Source organism: Aptenodytes patagonicus, chromosome Z (genome assembly GCF_965638725.1).
Source record: "Aptenodytes patagonicus chromosome Z, bAptPat1.pri.cur, whole genome shotgun sequence".
Classification (NCBI taxonomy): Eukaryota; Metazoa; Chordata; class Aves; order Sphenisciformes; family Spheniscidae; genus Aptenodytes; species Aptenodytes patagonicus.
Genome location: NC_134982.1, coordinates 43,210,979 through 43,230,899, shown reverse-complemented (window position 1 = coordinate 43,230,899; position 19,921 = coordinate 43,210,979). Strand labels below are relative to the sequence as shown.

The 19,921-nt window shown below is 36.5% G+C and overlaps 1 protein-coding gene across 1 annotated transcript in view; it reads left to right on the top strand.

The window, feature by feature from the left end:
• LOC143173128 (guanine nucleotide-binding protein G(q) subunit alpha) overlaps nucleotides 1-19,921 on the top strand; it is a 144,628-nt gene that overhangs the window by 88,456 nt on the left and 36,251 nt on the right. Inside the window, exon 4 of the mRNA XM_076363203.1 lies at nucleotides 12,963-13,117. Within this exon, the coding sequence (XP_076219318.1) occupies nucleotides 12,963-13,117 (155 nt within the window). The remainder of the gene's footprint in view (nucleotides 1-12,962; nucleotides 13,118-19,921) is intronic.

Sequence of the window (19,921 nt, the reverse complement as noted above, 5' to 3'; positions counted from 1 at the left end):
TGTTTCCTGATAATGAGCTTGTTAGGCACATGCTATTGAACCATATGCATGATGAGGAACCGTGGTGAAATGGAAGATGCATCCCTGACTCTGGGGTTGGCATTGTTCTCTGCTCACTGCTGTTAAAAACAGCTCTAAGTTTGCCCCAGTTTATACCAGCTGAATATATACAGAGAGTTCTTTCCCAGATGCAAGTACACCCCCTCCTGCCTCTGTATTTACTGCATGTAAGCTCGCTGATGTAGTTTTAGTGGCACTTACCTGGAGTTTGAACTGGAGTAACATTAAAAAGCAGCCCAGTAGTTTGCATTTTGCTGTGTGTATATGAACTGGTTTAGCTAGCTCAAGAAGCAATGGTATATTTTCTTCTGTGTGTGTAGAGTAATTATTTGTGGGATTACTGCACAATATTTGTTTGAAGATCTCACAGATTAAAAGTGGTCCGGGGGGGGGGGGGGGGGGGGGGGGGGGAAAGCCTAGGACATGGATATTTTTCTGAAAACGTGATTGTATATACGTGCTTAAATATGTTTTTGAAAACATTCATTGATAATACTATCTTTATATAGATAGAGCAGTAATTTGGATAATTCATGTTAGCTGCAAAAACTATTGTGAGGGGAGATCTTGTTGCCAATTCTTTCTTATGCTGCTTCAAATCTGAAATGGTTTTGCTATTTTCTGTCATTGCAGATTTGAGTTAAATTTGAAAATAGGTTTTATCACTAGAAAAAAATTTTACCCACTTGGGCTTGTCAGTTATTAATTGTGAGGACTTCATGAGGATGTAAATTGTTGCTAGTGACTATGTCCAAGAGAAAAAGTTTGGATTTAGTTTTATGTTCAGATTAGCAATGTTAAAACTCAAAAGCTACAATTCATCTTGAACTATTTCAAAACTTTAGTAGATATCTTCCACTACTTCCTTGGGAATCTTTAGGATTTATCTGAACCAAGGTGTGAATCCCAGAATTTTGACACCCACTGAAAAGCTTTGAAAATTTGGCAGTAAAAGTAACATTTGAAAAACAAGGCAAAACATGATGTTCTGGGACTATTTCATTTTTAAACCTAGTAGTAAAGTAACTTTGCAATCCAGTACTCTGGATGTGTCTTTACTTACACGGCCTGTATTTTACTTGTTGCTCTGTTTTCTTCAAAGCAAAATTAGGCAAAGCCTGGAAAACAAACTGAACTTGCTGAATTAATGTAATATAGTCCTAGTCAAGCAGTTAAATGTATATAAATGAATTCTGTAATTAAAGAAGTGGAAGCTATTGTTCACAATTAGAATATAATTGCATGCACATTAAAAAAAATATTTTAGCAGAAGTGAATATAGTCAAGTAGGGTGTTTAGACAGATTATCTTGAGCAATTTCAGGGCAGAATCTCTAGCCTCCCAACAAGACAAAAACAATTACTTGGAGGTGAATTGCTAAAGCAGTTGGAAAGGACATGGCGGTTGGCTGATCCATAAAGAGGTTTCTGAAAGTCAGCAGTAGAATTTGTCCAACTCTGCAAAATAAAAGTGTTGTCCGGAGAGTAAAGCAGTTTCTGTTTCTGGGATCCTCAACAGTAAAAATGACAGATTTTTACAGCATGTGTCCGGAAGGTATTCACTAGCTACACAATTTCAGGACCAGTATGTAAAAATTTCAGCTAGGGTGCTACATTTATTACCAGCAGGAGATGTAAAAGTGCCTAATTTATAATCCGTTGCAAATGTAACAGGCCACACACTCGAGTAAATAATAAGTATGAAGAGGTCTTTGCAACCCGCTGTTCAGTTTTTGGACATGGATATCATTTTCCAGCTCAGCTTTCCTAGCCATGGCAATGTCTGAAGAGTGTAACAGCCTATGCAATCATTAACAAGCAAAGTTGTAATGCTTAAAATGATCAGACCTCATAAAAATGTTACCTAAGAAAGAAAGTAGCCAAAACTCCCCTGGAAATCTTGAGGATCTGCCTGAATTATTTTATTAGGCGTTTTATTATAAGAGAGGATAAAAGAGCCTATTGTTGTTTAACAGATCTGATACTATATACAGCATATTTTATTTTATATCTAAAAATGAAGCAACTAGATCTAGTGAAAAAGATAAGGGAGGAATGAACAACTGAAATCTGAAGTTGAAATTTCTGTTTGTCTCTTTCACCTGTGTCGTCAGAGAGAACATAGGGCAATTGAGAAGATAGTGAGTTATCTCCCATGGAGCTTAGATCTTGTGTAGTGTAGCCGGTAGAGGAAGTGAGAAGTTTCCCCTGTCCCTTCCAATGACACATATTTTTGGTTTTAGCTGTTCTTCCTTCTCAGACCAGGAGCACAGAGAATAAAAGATGTTTAGAAATCACTGTGATGTTACTAACTAAACGTAGTGAAATAATTTCAAAGATTACAACACATTTCAATTTCATTTTGCTTTTGAAAAAAAAGTTTATACCTGTAATTTTCATCAAGTCTGAAGTCTCTGAAATGCCTGGTAAATTGCCTCGTATACCAGACTCAGGCAAAGCATTGGAGATACTTTGGTAATTAAGACTTCCATGACAGAGAACAAATGCTCCAGCATACTACAATTATGCGTCCCCTTCTAGGCAACCTGGAGCTGTAAGATTTTTGAGCAGTTCCTCAGAAATTGCATACAATTTCCCATCTTCATGGAAAAGTTTGCCTGCAGAGCCACTGTTTGCTTATTCCATATCTTTCTTCTTGGTGATGTATTGCTTCTTAACAGATTTGTTGCGAACCATTAAAGGATGGTTTAGTGATGAGAAGTCAGTGAGGGTTGTGTAATATTATAATCATAGTGTGTAACATGTATGCACTGTTTTCATTTGAGGGTTTGTGTTGTGTTGCAAACGTTTGATCAGCCCAGTGAGAGCATTACTGAGGTGATTACAGTCTACTTCACAAGTTATCCCATTTGGGCAGAGAGATGCCAAGATTGTTGGAATATATTACGTCAGGAGTATAGTAAAACTTACTGATAGTATACAGTATAGTATATTGGCGCTGCATGGATGATATTACATGTCATATTATGGACTAAAACTCTCTGTGTGCGTGCTTATTTGCAATGAAACGGCTCTGTGTGAGTTAGTCTGAAATTCTAATGGATTTCAGTTCACCCAACAGGTTTCACCCTTTCACTGTGAAAGAATGAAGAAGCTATTATATATCCTTATTTCTCCATTTGTGCCTGCATAGTTGTGTATAGCTTCACGTTGCAAGTGGAGCTGTGGTGAGGAAGGTGGTGCTCTAACAGGTTTTGTGAGGCTCTGGCTGCCTTATGTGTAAATGACTATGTAGCACATACTGACTTACAGCTGCAGCATTCTCACTCTTTAAGTGTTACAATATGCATCTTTCGTTTATGCATTTAAGTTCAACCTACCAGAAACCTTTGGGATTATTGAAAGTTGCTGTGGCATTGTCTTTCTGTAGTTGAGACTTCGGAATACGTAGGTGAAATAAATATGTCAGTACGTTTTAACAAAATGTAAAACATTCTAAATTAGAGATGTTTAATGTAAATTGTGGCATGATTTTTAGGCAGGAACATATAAGTCTTGTGTTTATGAACACTTATGGTTGCATCTGCATTTTTATATAATAATCTAAATACAAGAATGGGCAGGGGGACGTTTAGCTAGCAGTTAAATTATAAACATTTTGGATGAGGAGCCATAAATCTCTGTTCTGAGATTTTCCATGATTTTTTGATGTTATAATTTTGGACATTTGCACATATATATATACTTGGAAATGAACTTACTAAATATGCTGTCCAGGTAGGTCCCAGCTTTTTAAAAGTAACTGCCATAGAAAAATTGAACTTGCTTTATGCATGAGGTTGAAAATTTAACTTTCATTCATGTTTTTTATATTATATGGTATGATCCAGAAGCTAAAGACATTGCTTAAGGAAAATGATATTATTAGATTGATTTTAGTATCTTTTCCATTCTAAGTGTGTTGATAGAGTTCTCTTTTTTCCACTTTGTCTTGTGACCTGATCTCAAACAAAGCTAGGGAGTGAGTGGTTTTTAGCAATAAAAACAAATAACAGTATAGTGGAACAATAAGGTGGCTTTTCACTGTACTTTGCCTTCATTGTCCATCAGTCCATTAAAATTAGTTCAGTCTTTTGGGGGCTTCACAAAAGAGCTACCTTTGGCAGGCATTTGGCAGCAAGCAGATGACTTACTTCTTAAAGTTTATGCTGTTTAATCCAGTTTTTTATTATCTGACTGCCAGCTAGGTCTGAAATCCTGTTGTAGAGTTTTTCTGAGAGAAATTTCAGACTTGATAGCAGTTTCTGACTCGTAATTCAGTTCAGTAACAGGACAACAGTAGCCTGTGGCAACATCAGACTTTTGGGGTGTTTATCCCCTCTACGCCATTCCCTAGGTGGTACCTGCTCTTCACAGGAGAGGGACATGTAAATAAATAAGCTAACAAAACAAAGAGAAAAGAAGGTCTGTGTCTTTTCCTGTAACATCTTTACGTGCCCACAGTTTGGAGTGGCTTCCCTGACACTGCATGTTTATCATCAATCAGGCAACTGAAAAACATGCTGTGCTTTTTGGCTGCTTTATTGTTCCATTTTCTGTGGGGTCCTGAATTGCCCAGGAGAAGAGGACAGGCCAGTCTTCTGACTTCCAAGATTTTGGGATGCTCTGGGGGCATTCTTGCTCCATACAAAGGCTACAGAAGAGAGAAAGCAGCAATACTATTTTATGCCTTTTTGGTTGATGAAGCTTTTCCTCAGAGATCTGGCTACTGTTTCATTCTGAACACTGATGCTGCTTTACAGAAAAAAGATGACTGATTTAATTCCTCCTATAACTGGAAAGATGAAATGGATATGTGGCATCAAGTGGTTTTCTTCTGAGTTTATTTGGCTAACTGCTATTGTTCCCATAGTTAACCACTGTGGTAATTCAGTAAAATATTACTTTGAGTAAATTAGTAAAACCCAGCTTAATTTAAATGTACCAAAATAGCTAAAGAAAGCAAGTGCTTTGTAGTAGTGTAACGTCAGCTCATTGACGGAAAGGAAGTCTTGTGCAAATCCTAACCACCATTAATGTAGTCCTACAGTGCCAGAGAGCAGAGTCTTGAAAGTGTGAACCTTTTTCTTAATAATAGTGGTGAATTACAAGAACTTTTCAGCAATTATGTTTCCCTCTTGAAGTAGATTGTGTAGGATTAGGTATCTCCATGTAGCTTTGGGAATCCCATCATTTTCCTATTACTGCAAAAATAAATTGAAGAAATACTTTTCCTTAAGTCTTAAATCCATTCCTTCCTCACTCTGGCAATATCAGGATGTGAAAGTCATGTGGCTTCATTGGGTATTCTTGTGTGACCAGTGTAGGTTTTAAAAACACACGGCAATCCACGTTTTTCATATATGGTGTGTTTAGGCGGAATGAATGTCTTATCTTCACCTTATCTGCTGGACGCTGTATAATTCTACTGTGTTTTGGTTAAAGGGAGTGATAAAAATATATAGTTCTGCCTCAGAATTACTCTCTTTCCCATTCTGGAGACATATTGTTCTAAATTCTCTTAAATAGTACACTTAAATAGCACATTATAGCAAAATTTAAAACTTCCTTGGAGCAGAGAAGAACCAAAACTGAAAAAGAAAGAAAAGGAAAAAATAAAAGATAAAAGTCAGTGTATTTGGTTTGATAGGGGAAGCTTCCTGGGTCTTGCAACAAAAAAAAAAATTATTTTTCCTTCAAACCCTTTTAAGGACAATTTGTCCATTAGGAAACTGGGCCTGAACTATTTGGCTGTAGAAAGCTATGCTAAATCTGTGAAACCTGTTACTTGAAGGAAAATTTTCTTCAAATAATCACAGAGGCGTTTCACTAAATTGAAATGATAGTTTAGACAAAGCGTATTTTATCACTCGGGGATGTGTAAAGATGTGTGAGTGTGTGTTTGTGTATGAGTGTCTGGGTAACATGGTATGGTATGCCATTTAACAGTCCTGTGGCTTGTAATGTAGACACATCGGGTTTTGTACTCTGTCAGTAACCTCATTAGAAATACTTACAGAAGAGTTGTTACCATTTGAAGGGTAGCAATTACTTTCTCCTGCAGGACTGAATCTTAGTCTCAAATGTAATAATAATCTAGCGGAAATAGCTGTTAATTGAACACTAATATGATTACACTTTCACCATTGGAAATGATTGACCTGTGTGTTGTGACAGTTTTATGTAACTGCACTTAGTGGTACTTAGGACCTTTGTGAAGTATTTTGAGATCTTTAGGTTAAAACACTATGTTATATAATACAAAAATCTAAAAGTCAATACTTTTTAGAGATATGAATTCAGGAAGATTTTCATCATATTGAATGTGGAGTTATCAATTCTTTTACCAGAGTTTTCTTGTAAATTACTCTGCATAGAATTACTACGAACAAAATTAGGATGAATGTTCAAAACTTGGCCTCCTTCGTAGAGGAAGAAATGGCGAAGACTGTTGAACAGTTGAAGTTACCCAAGGTCACTGCAAGACTGATTCATTTTACTTCATCTGCCTCTTCGTCCTTTTGGTAGAGAGGGAATGGCTTGTGGATGCTTCATTTCTCTTTTCTCTCCATGTTTTTCTATTTTCTCCTTCATTTTGAAAACCTGGATTGTTCTGTAGAGGTTGATTGCCAGAAGCGTTTGCTGAAGAAGTTGTTTCAGTTGATGGAAGTATTACAATAGGTATGAGGTTTTGAGAGGGAAGGGGTGAATAGTGGTAAAAGTGGTAATTCAGGCCATTACATGGAATTAGGTATTCTATCAAAGTAGCAGTAATGTTAATGTTTATATATTTATGTTGCTTTTATTTGTTAGGCAACAGCTTAACAACGATAGCCAGGCAACCTAAAGTTTGTATATGGAAAATAGGAAAGCTGGACAGTAAGTAGAAAAACGATCGCACCCTTTTGTTGCTCCATACTATGATTTGCCATAGCAGAACGAGTCTGTGTTAGCTTTGGGCTCTTTAGATCTATTTACTTCTAAACAGTATCTACACTGTGCTGCTGTAATTGCACTGTCCCACAGCTTTCTTTTCCCTAAATAAACAACACATACGTACCATCTCATAGGAGGGAATCCCACGTTTCATGAAGGGAAACTGTATTTTTATATACTTATTATTCTAACTCAGCTAACTTTCTAACAGTTACTCACTCTGGGTGAATTAGTTATCAGAGAGGAAGATAACTTTTTACTCTTCTGCCTGACATCAGAAAAATCTTATTTTCTTGCTATCAAAACCTTTTGTTTATAAAAAGACGATCGGAAACTTCAGGATAGAATAGTAGGATAACTGTAACAAAGTACATTTATGAAGATCTGGATTCTGTATTTAAATTGTACACCTAACCTCCCCTGTCTTCTCCTTTGCCATGACTCGTGTCTCTTAACACTTGCAGGAGAAACTGCTAGGGTGACAAGAAGTTGTTTCATCGGGTTTCTCTTGCTGTGTTATTAAAACAGCTTTTTTTTCAAGAAGGATTATAGTAATAATATGACCCTAAAAATGTAAGTTTCAGAAGTATTTTCTATTATCTATATAGAAATTTTTATATAATCCTTGATAAAAGCTTGCTTGAATGCTCTGGTTGCAGCTCTATAGTGGTGACTTAGTGTTTGTCTTCCATGTCTGGTGCAGCGTAAAAGTAAATAAGACAGCAAGAAAATTCAGGGCTCTGATTGCAGTGTACAAATAAAGTTCTTATTTATTCAGCTACTTCCTAAGCTTTCTCTGAGCCCTGCTAAAAAAAAAAAAACACCACAAAACCAAACCTCATATGTGTAGACATTTGTTATTCCAGTGTTTAGATATATAAAAGTATTGCAACTAGTGTTTAATGATGCATTTTAAATGGATTAAATTTCCAACTTAAGTCACAAGATAACTTGTTTAAATCCTTATTGTTTCATTGTACTGCCCATAAGCCATGGGTTAGGGTCCATTAGCCTAGGCTTTTTACAGACAATGACCAGTAACAAAAAAGATTTTCTTCATGCAAGCTCGTTTTTTTAGATTCTGTTACGTGTCTGTGGAATTCTTTTTCAAATAGCTTATGGTATTTTTTTCTTTCCAAAGGTTAGAATGTGAAACAGGAAAGGGTGACAAATTCTGATTTAGGTATTTTGATACCAAGCCTTGTTTCAGCAATTCATAGCACACTTTATTAATTTAAATACAGTTCTTTGGTATAGCATACCATGAAACCTCCTCCCTGTTTACCCTAGTCCATTCTATGCTCTAAAGTTGCTCAAGGGAAGCAACATCCTCTTTACAGTTCTCTTACAAACTATTTTTTGTGGGCTGCTATGTAAAACACTTTCCTACCTTGGACTGATTATCAGTCAGACGTTGCTGCTTTCTGACATGTTAAGGAACACATCCCCTAGTATAAACTAGTATTACTCTCCTTGAATGTTACACCTGCTTCAAATATCTGCAGGTTTGCAGGAGTCTCCAAAGCAGCATATCTTGCTGTACAGCCCTATAAGGCAAGGTATTTGTATGAACCACACTTGTAGATTACAAGTCACGGGGATCTGAATCTGTAAATGACTCATGTTGTTGAGCTGGCATAAATAAATCATTTCTGCTTCTAAGCTGCATTATCAAGAATTCCCGCCCTCCCCTCCCCCCCCCCCCAAAAAAAAAAAAAAAAAAAAAAAAGAGAGGCAAATCCATGGTCATGATGATGTCTTTGTAACGACTTCCACTCAGCTCCTGGACTGCTTGGATCTGATCACATGCCATTGCTCTCTATTTTGCAATCAATCTAAGTTATACTATCCAGACCTAACTAGTATCACTGTGCTTGATCCTTTAGTTAGTGACAGCCAGGCATTACAGCCACAGGCTTTTTCTGATTGGTTTGGGAAATCCTTCTACAAAACAGATGTTCCCTCCCATGTAAGAGAATTCTTTAAATGGGCACCTTAAAATCAGCTAGTCCATTGATACAAAGCAACTTTGCCTGCTGCGTCTCAAGCATATTACTTTCTCCTGTGGATATAAGATCCCAGAGGAATTTCTTTTGAAATAGACTGTACATTTCTGCCTGATCTCCCTCATATAAATCATTCTGGTAGGTTGGAGTGCTAATTTGGGAAAATTACAGAGACTATATCAAAAGGAATATAAAAATATGAACCTTTTTCCATGCTTGCTACACTGACTGTAGCCACTGTTGTAAGGTTCCAAATGGTTGGTGCGCATACGGAGAGAATACGAGACCAGATCCATTGGCTGGCCCTATTAGTCACTAAGAAGCATCAGAACTTTCAAAAAATTATGAAGTTAATAAGTAGAAAACTGACATGATGAAGCCTAGAGATTAAAAAAATATACTTATTATTAACGGATTGTGGCCAAAAGAGTATTGTCAGAAAGACCACCATAAAACTATAATGCTATTCACGCTCAAAATTAGTTTTTAACACTGTCAATAGTTTTCTGAGGGGAATGAAGAAGGAGAAATGATAGCTATTTTGGTATATCCTCAGGCTCAGATTTCCTGGTTTCAGAATCCAATACTCTTCCCAAAAATTCCAGTTTTCTTATTCTGGGATCATTTTTTAAATACTTGTAGAAATCAGTGAAGCAGCTCTTAAATTTAGGAGAGATGTGATTTGCTAAAAAGAAATGAAAGAGTGTTTATAATATTTCTGGCAAATAATGTGGAAATTGTTACAAGTATTCTTATATTCCCAGGAGGCCATGGAAACTGTTGACTTCTGATGTCAAAAGTATATTGGACTGAAAATCATCTACACCATCTAGATTTTGTTTGTGGAACTTTATAGCTGAACTAGTAGTTACATCTTCATGACCAGTTTGAATTTGGTGGTACTTACAGAATCCTTCAGTCTTGTCTGTCGTTTTGGGATTTTTTTTGTTTTAATGCTTTGGTAACAATTATTGGTGTCCCAAAACAGAGAACTCTAGGAAGGTACAGTTTTCTCAGGGGCAACAAGCTTGACTTTTTTTCTTTTTGCCCCCCCCAAATAATGTCCATTTTTGGGTAAAGTGAAAGGATTAGTAAAGACTAAGAAGTACTCGATAACATTTGTAGTTGCATAAACTGGATTAATGATGAGTCCTTAGATTTTTTTCATGCTTGGGTGCTAACATCAAAAGTTATGTTCCAAATTTTCTATTTATATTAGTGGAAGGAAACTAAAGCCGGTAATTAGCAGTAGTGACACCACACGTCATGCATGATTGATTCTTCTGCATTAAATTTATGCTTCTCCATCTCACTAAGTTTCACTAGAATTACTTTTCACTTGCACTAGGGCAAATGAGAGAAAAATTAAGCCAGTAGATGAGATCCTGTATTTTCATCTGTCTCCACCACCAGAAATTAGAAGCCAGCAAAAGATAATGCCTGACAAAGACTCTCAAAGAAAGAAAAAATGTTGCGTACAGGGAAGTATAGTACCTCTGGGAACAAGAAGGCATAGCTGAGGATTAATAAAGATTTAAAATCTATGTAAAGGGGCATTACTTTTCTAAGAGAAGCAGCACTGATGTGAAGAGCTGTATATCAGTAGGGTACAAGCTGTCACGAGTCTGCCAAAGCAGACCCCAGGGAAGCAGAAGCACTGTTCACTGAGGAAACGCTGTTTCTTTTTAAAAAGTTGAATCAGTTTTTTGATGGATGCAACTTCTTGGCATATATCATAGTTTATTTTGTAAGTTTTGTCACATAGTGCAAAGTCATATTAATTTTATGACAGAACATACAGAACTGATAAATGAAACAATGCAAAATCTTGGAGAACTTCGTAGTAATAAGTCTAGATGGGTAACTGAATAAAGTAATTGTCTTTTAAGATTTTCTCTTCTACCAATGTAGAATACTTGAGCACGTGTTAGAGAATGTTTAGAGAACTGTTGGAGAAATAATTCAGTTATGATGGCTTTCAAATGAAAGCTTTTGAATAGTAAGTTAGTCTTTCAGCTCTGTTAGCATTTTGATATCACTTGGCCGTAATTTCAGAGCTCAAGTACAAAAAAAAAAAATCAATATCTGAATATATTCTTTTATCAGTTTGTCACAAGCTGTGGGAAAATATTCAGGGCATCATTCTTTTGGAAGTACACAAGGGCAATAGAATAAGAACGGAGCTTGATAAGATACAAGATAATTAAAAAAATAATTACCCTGTTTCACAAGAACGTTGGCTTGTGTTTAATAGAGTACCGTTTCTTGTTATTTGCTGTGAGAAGGTAGGAACCCTTCATGATTTGTCCAGACACTTTGGGGATGCATGGACATGATCCAGAAGAAAATACCCTTTGTTAGAACTTTGGAGATTTGGGTTCTGATAACAGAGTATATATGTTCTCCTTATCTCTAAGACACACATTTTTCACATTGAACTTGGAGGTTTTTATTTCCTCTTGAGTAAACAACAGTTGCAGGTACAATATTTCGTTAAGTAATGAACAGTACCGTCATTCTCCTGGACTGTCTAAAAAGGGGGGTGGGGATTGTATGTGTGTAAACAGAGGATAAATTTATTAAAAAATAACAAGAACACTCATTTCAGTATAACTTCACCTGATTTAAAATGGAAAGAGGTTTGTGGCCTCACCTCAAATGCAGACTAGATGAGAGAGTTCAATCCCTCGGTTTTTTGCTTGAGCAAGTTTTCATCTTGTCTTCTCTGTGTGTGTATGTTTGCATGTGTATATATCTCTACACAGTTACATACATTCATGCATCTGTTACTGAAATGTGTACATAATACTTCCAGGACAAAGTAGAAATCGTTCTGCTGTATTTCTTTGGTAGTTCTGACTCCATAGGCTTTAACTAAATTTTAAGTAGTTAGGAGGGTGATGGATTTATTAGGGATTATTTCCTATTAGCAACTCCCAGTTTTAGATATTACCTTTTAAGAATCCCCATCATTTATAGTACAAGAGACAATTTCTAATAATCTTGATTTTCTTTTTTAGTAGTAACTTCTGTTACATTTGTGGTAACATTAAGAACTTTTTTTATCAATCTCTCTGAAAGGCAAATTCCTTCCCTCCTTTCCATTCTCTCAGCTACCATCAGAGTCTAAATCTGTCAAGTTGTTTAACTAGTCATCATTTAAAAAGCATGTTGTGTATACTCTTAAGATTGTACCTGAAAAATTAAAAATGAAAGCTTTCTTTAAAATTAACTTAATTAAATACAAATTTTAATGTGAATGCTTCATCCATTTAATCTAAATAATACTGGATTGGAGTAAGGATAGTCTGAAATAAGGGCCGATATGTATGTTTATTAATTCACTTTCAGTCATAATATCATATTTAGCACTATTTGTCTTTGAACACACCATATCATCACTCATTCATAATTTACTCAGTACTTTTATTTATTCTCATTCATTCATAGTTTACTTTAAGGTCTTCCCCAATAAAACAACATTACTGTTTCCTTCCTCCACCGTCACTAAGTTCATTCACATGAATACAGATTTTGGTAAAATACCCATCTTTGAATATTTTGGGGTTTTACTGTCTTTTCTATCTTTACGTTGTCCAAGTGTCCCGGGTTCAGTTGCTAATGAGCGGTTCAGTTGGTAGAATGGATGGTAGGTATTCTGTTTAACAGGGTCTTTTAGCATGAAAGGTAAACAATGATCCATGTTGATATCTACATACTTTCCATAAAAAAGTGAAGTTTTTTTCTGTTCTTCCTTATTTCTGGAACTCCCTATAATGGTTGTCTCCTTTTTCCATCTTCACAACCTTCTTTGTGGTACTTGGTTTTTCAAATTGCATATACATGTTGGTGATATGGCCAGTATGAAAAATTACTCCTGTTAATCATGTTCATTGTATATGAGCTATCTGCAAACATAGAAAATTAAGTAAATTTTACTGTTTTGTTTGTTTTGAATTAGGCTCATGCACAGTTAGTTCGAGAAGTTGATGTAGAGAAGGTGTCAACTTTTGAGAACCCGTATGTAGATGCAATAAGAAGCTTATGGAATGACCCTGGAATTCAGGAGTGTTATGATAGACGACGGGAGTATCAATTATCAGATTCAACGAAATAGTAAGTACATGGTGGCTACAAACAACTACGTATCATTTTCTGTTTCTAAAAAAGTAATTTTTACTTTTTAGCTTTTTATACTGTATGTCTGTGTACGTCTGTATGCATGTGCATCACAAACATACCTGAATATACACTTACTAAATTGAATTCAGAGGATACTTTAAGGAGTGGAGTACATCTAGTTTAGGATTATATCTGTGTTTGTTTCACGGAGTGACAGTCTGTGATCATCTGAAGTCTTAAAGTAAGATTCTAACTAAGCGTAGTTAATCACTGATGGTTTTGTTTTCTTTTGTTATACCTGTTCAAGCCCTTACTCTCCTCTGACGTACACTCACAAATGCAAGCTGGACAAAAATATTTTCATGTAGTATAGCAGTAGTGAATACTGGGAAGTGCAATCAAGGTAGATCTCCATACAATTCATAAAAATTGTAATGCCCCAGAACTCCTGTTTTCACAGGTTTTCCCCTTTTCCCTCACAGATTGCTTTTGCAGTCCTGGTGGTGGGGTAAATAGTACTAAGCAAGTGTTCTTGTGTTTTATTGAACTGCCTTTCTTTTATGGAAACAAAGCCTAAACTTTAAAGAACATGGCTGCAAGGAAGACAACAGGAAAAGCACTTTAAGCTAAACCCCTTTTGTTATAGATCAATGATAACAAAAATGCATATGTGACTAAACTGTCTGAAATGTTATGCCTTTAGTTTCTTGGGGCAGGAATCTGATAAAATAGCACTGCGAAATTTAACATTGGAATCTGAGGACTGCCTGAAGATTGACTCCATGAAATTCAGTTACTCTTGAGTAACATAGCATATAGCTCAGATAAAATTTCTTGTCTGTTGTCAAAGAAATGGGTGATGGTAAGGGATGATGCCTTTTGATGTTGACCAACATTAAAAAATACAGCATAGTTAGGTATTAAAGCTGTGGCAAAAACCTCCATGGTCTCCAAATGAATTTTTGTATTAGCTATGAAAACTATTCTGATTATATCATTACAGTCTCCATTTGTCAGGTGTACATGAATGGAAGCCTCTTATTGAGGCAAGCATAGAAGAACAGAAGGGCACCATGAAGCTCCCATTAAGCTCATTGAAACAGGGCTATAGACATGAAAGGTCTGGGATGACATTTATCTGCACAGTAGTCTGAGGACTCTTATCTAGCACAACACTTTATATGTGGTTTAGTCAAGACAAACTTATTAGTATCTTGCTGATGCAATTTAGGCAGAGCTACAGGTGCATGATGTAGGTCTCCTCAGATTTGCTCCAATGCTATCACCACACCATGTTCTTCTCCAGCTATATTTGCCCCATCCATAGGGTTCCTGTTGTCCTATGCAGTTTGCTGTCCTGTGGAGTTGGTTACCTTCCCAACCTATCACTTTTATCATTTGTGTATACATGTTTTGGTGCAGAGTGGTGCAAAGCACAGTGGCATCTCTCTTGTATTGTTTGGATTCTCACTGTCCCCAAAGACACCATACTGTGTTTTGGTTTTTAGTGGTAAGAAAACAAATAGTGTATTACATAAAGTGAAAAACTTCAGGGTGCATAAATAGTGAAAAGAAAATTTCAGAGGGAAGTTACTGACAATATACTTTCATATTGTTTCTATACTGAAATGAGCAGCAAGCATAAGTAGAAGGTGAAGCAGAGCTCGTCTTATACTTTGAATTTCTTGTATTTGTAGGTCCTAACTTTGTTCCCACAACAGAGGTGAAACTGTTTTTAAAGTTGAAATAAATGTATGTATTTCGTGTGCTTGCCTTAGAGGATAAAAATAGAATTACTTACTCTCTGAAGTAGGAAATAATCATCTGATGCTACTTCAGATCAGATTGTGCTGAATACCATAGTTTTGACCTAGTTCTAATGAAATTGTCACTGTAGTGGATCTTTTCAGTAGTATTAAAAATAGCAGGGAATAATTAATTAAGTAGCTATAGAAGCAAATTGCTAGTACATTGCCTTGCAAAAGGTAGTTGTACTAGTCAATTGGTTTTTTTCAAGCTCAACATGTTTAGCAATTTAACATGAGTTTTTGCAGATTTGGTGACTTTAACTGTAATCTATTATAGTCCATACTATGGATTTCTGCAAAATCTGTTTTAAATTAGCATTGTGAATCACTGTATATGAGTCTTTAGAAGAGCCTCTCGTATATTTATGCTTGCAAGTAGAGTTTTTTCAGGTATGTAAGTCCAGTAAAAGCAATTAGCAGAAACCAAAGAAACATTGTTTCAAAAATACAGTGTGTGTGTTTAGCAATAAAACACCCAAAGAGAATTTGCTAGCTTTAAATCCCTATCGAGAAGCAAGAAAACAAAATGCTTGAAACTTACTACTGGGATTCACAAGGCAGTAAGACAGAAATAACCACCCAGTGCCCATTGGTGAGTCTTAGTAATTTCTTCTGACTTGATGTATAAACCAAAATGGTTTGTTGTCCACCAGATCTCTTGTAAGCATATGTGTCAATATGTCTTGGAAGCATATGTGTCAATGTCACACATGTTCTTCATTCATCCCTTGCATGAGCCTCTCGTCTTCTCAGTAGTTTTCCCCTGTGTTTTTATAGTAGTAGTATTTTCAATCTGTTCCCTGTATTGCCTTTTTTTGCCCATCAGTGTTATTACACATTGTCTTCCTAAATCTAATCCTCTGTATTTTCTGTTTCTTTTATTGTTTCTAAATTCTGTTTCTAGTTTCTAATATATCCTGTATGTTTCTATACTTTCACTTTTTATCATCTTTTGACCTGCTTTGTCATTGTTAGCTACACTTTTGATGTTTTTATACACACTGCTAGTACCCTGGAAGAATACATCAGATGTGTGTTTACCAGAAGAGGTGAGGGTAGGGTCTAAGAAAGAAAATTTCCTGCATTGTGGGAGTTGATTTGAACCTCTTGGAGGCTCAGCAAATACATTCCGTTCTCTTCCCTTGCCATTGGATGCTCCAAAGGTTGGCTGTTCACATTGTTTTTAAAAGCAATTTCTAGACTTCTCTGTGGTAAAGTCAAGAGCACACCAGGTAAATAGAGATTATTCACTTCCCATATACGTTACAGGGTGACTTAGCCACTTACCACTAAACCTCTTCCCTTTAAGATGCTGTTCACAGTGTGAGACAGATGTAAGCCAACGCCACACTGTGGATTGCCTTAAGTAATAGCTGTGTGAGATGAGATCATTCAATATGTACTGTACAGGGTGTCAAGACCTTAACCCAAATGTGAAGAGGTTACCAGTAAACAGTCTGATTATATTATGGCTTTTCAAAGCCTCAAGAAAGGAGAGGCAACAGTCTTACTGTTGTCAGTAAGAGAGACGGTTGTCATAAGTAACATTTCATATTTATGTGACAACTTGCAGAATTTGGGTTGCCACTAGAATTTGTGGAGCTTCATCACTATTTTTCCCCAATATGACACTAAGGGCTTTCCCTTCATGAAGAAAAAGTAGGAAGTGTTTAGAACTGGAAAGCATCCCAGAGCCTTGCTGAAAAACTTTTGTCTTTCTCTGGCCCCAGGAAATGGAAGTAATCTGCCGTTGTGTACCTCCAACCAAGGACTTTCTAGTTGCTACACAAGCACTGAGAATATCTGTTTAGTTTCCCTTCCATGGCTGTGTTTTCTAACACTTCAGATAATTAAACATAATTTTCCCTCAAGTTCCTACCCCACTGTATTAGCTATGCCAGTGGGTATTTAATACCCCACTTTGTTATTATTTAATGCACTGCTTTATTAGTCAGACATGTCATGGCATTCTCATACATACATGAGAGTCCTTCAGGCTTTTGTTTCTGCATTTGCTATCACCTTTAACAACTTAGTCCCTATGGTTATACAGCCGTGCATATACCTGTGATCATGTGAGTTGAGTTAGCTGTACAGTTAGTACAGAAATGCAGATCCCGGTATTCTACCATGTAATAAGAGCTCCAGAGTGTGACTCTGAGGACATGAGAATATCACTGAATGTTAACAGGGAAGAAAGAGATGAATCCTAATGATGTCTGTTTGTTAAAGTTCATGCTTCACCTTTTGTGAAACCATTGCATGAATTGTAGTGCTTTGGTCATCTAGAAATTTTTGTATGACAGTATTTCATCTGAGTTTCAAGTTTTTCATAACTTCAGCTAAACAATTAATTCCTTCATACCTGTCTGTTAAAAATAACATTTTGCTTCCATGTTCCACTTTTGAAACAGGTGTATTTCAGTGGAGTTACTGTGTGCTAAATAGGATGTGCTTAGGGGGGACACAAGGGGAAAGATCAGTGTGCGAATCTAAGTTTTTGCTACAGCAGTTTACTCTGTTTGCTGGTATTGCCTCTAGTGATCAGAACACTCATTCTTTTATTTCATAAAGCTGTAGGGAATTCTTAGGGCATCATGGGTCTGTGTGAGCCTTTCAGAAGGAATAATATTGTCCTAAATTGAGACCTACTATGCGGCTGACACTGGTATAGCAAATTACAAACAGCTGTCTATGTGATATCTGTGTAACAGTCATTTGTTGGGGGTGAGAAAACCATATACTCATAATTTATAAGATACACAAGCACATCGTTATTTAATAAACATTTTAATACTGTTCATTGTTTCTTTCCTCCCTTCATTTGTAAAAAAGTACTTGAAGGTTCTAAAGCTATATTTGGGGGCAGTTTGTGTTGCAGAATGGTAGATTCTGCTTTTATGTATTCACAGTTTACACAGCCTTACTTGTGTAAGATTTGCAGTAAGATAAAAACAGCAAATAAAAATGACAGTCTGAAGATTAAGATCAAGTACTAGCAGCAGAACCATGCTAACCCTATCTTATGCCTTAGATACAGTCCCCAAATATAAGAGGAAGGTCTGAAGAAAGAGGGGACATGAAATCTGCTGCATACTAAAGGACTGCATCCTATAGAAAAACTGAAGATTATGCAACAGAACTAGGGAAATTCAGAAAGGGAAGTGGGGTTATATAAAGCAGTATACAGTATGTATTTCTTTCAGGATCCTTTTTTTCATGCAGTACTGAACATGTCTTTAATAGCTGTATAATTTTTAAACCACATTTCCTATTAAGGAAAGTTTGCACAAGCATTTTTTTTTATTTGATGACTTGCTTTTTTTAGCCTTTGCTAAGGTTGGCTTTTAGCCATGTAGGAAATTAAGGGAGACAGCTAGGTAGGATTTGGGTGGGATAAGGATAAAAAGAACACAGTGCAGACTTCTTCCTACCTCACTGCAAAGATCTTAGGTTTACTGTGTTTACTTTCAATTAAGATTAGATAGTTCTGGAAACTGGTAAACATGCCTCAAGTTTTCACCAGTGGTGTAGAGGCTCAGAAACGCAAAATTCTACAGAAATTCTGAAAACATGGCCAATACTTGTTTACACTTAACTTTGTTCACGGCTCGTGTTTGTACACTGAAAATTGATTCCATTTACTGTGCTGCTGCATGTTAGCAAAGAGGACACTTGTGTCAGTTATTCTGGCAGCTCTGTGAGGTAGGAAAAATTAACTTTAACATTTTGCATATGTGGAGTTGAAAGACAAGCAAGTGTATGCGTTTTCAAAAATGCAGAAGAAGCCTTTTCCCTTTCAAAGCTTGTTTTCCAGCACATCGTCAAAATTAGTGCTAGTTTGTGGTAGTTTCATCAGCCAGTTCAGAGTTTTGCAAAACAAACAAACAAATAAAAAAACTCCAATCCCCAAAAACCACACCAAACCCCAACAACAGTATGGAGGGTAGCCCCACCTAATTCCAGAATAGCTAGGCTCCAAAGGATAGAGATATATCAAATCTTATTAGTTTGCCTAATTAGCCTTAGTCACAGACTTTGGTTAGGGTTTTATTTTCACTTGCACCGCCACTGTAAGTGTATGAAAGAGAGCATTTTGTAGAGGGTCGTACCTATGAACTATCCTAACTTTGAGGAAAATACATTTTTTTTGTGTTACAACTGAGAGCTTTAGGGTCAAAAAGACGTAATTGTTTATGGTTACTGTCATACCTGGAAAAAGTCAGCCGTGCGGTATCTGTCTTACATGTGGTTGAACACAGTGAAAGCATTTGCATATGAAATACTGCTGGTAAGCCTTGCTTTTATAGCTGTGGTTACACTGAAATCACCCAGCAAACTTCCTGTTAAACAACAAACTTTGTCGAGTTTCTTGGGGTTTGTCCCTTCCCTCTTCCCCTGTACTCTCATTCTCCCCATATAGATTAAGAAACGGTCACATTGTTTGCTGGCTGGGTGGTAACAAGTCTTCTTTACTGGTTTTAGACTGACCCTTTTATCAGTGCCAATAATTACCTCTATCTCGACATGTTTGGTTTTGTTTCAGAGATTTCTCTTGGAGTGTTTCTGGTGTGGTGCCAGGCAGATCCCTTCTCCTCAGCAGTGCGTTTCAGAGGCACCGTGCTCCCCAGGGACTTCTGTGCTCACAAGGTCTCGCAGGCAGACTCCTTCTAAGCACAGGGTTTATTAGTGTGCTAGTGAATACTTACTCAGCATCTTGCTACATCAGTTTTGCCTGCTGAGTTTGGAAAGAGTTATTAGGCAATACTGATGAATAGACCAATCTCATTTTTAACCTCGGAAAGGGAAGCGAGTGTTATAGATGGATAAGGGCTGTAGCTTTTCTACCTTTCTCTGCCCATGCCTTAATGTCTTCTCTTGATTAATTAGGCTATACACTAAACTTAGTTTAAAGTTACAGAAATTCATATTATGGAATTATTCCTGAGAAAATGCTACTTTATCCCCTGATTACTTGCAACAAAAACCT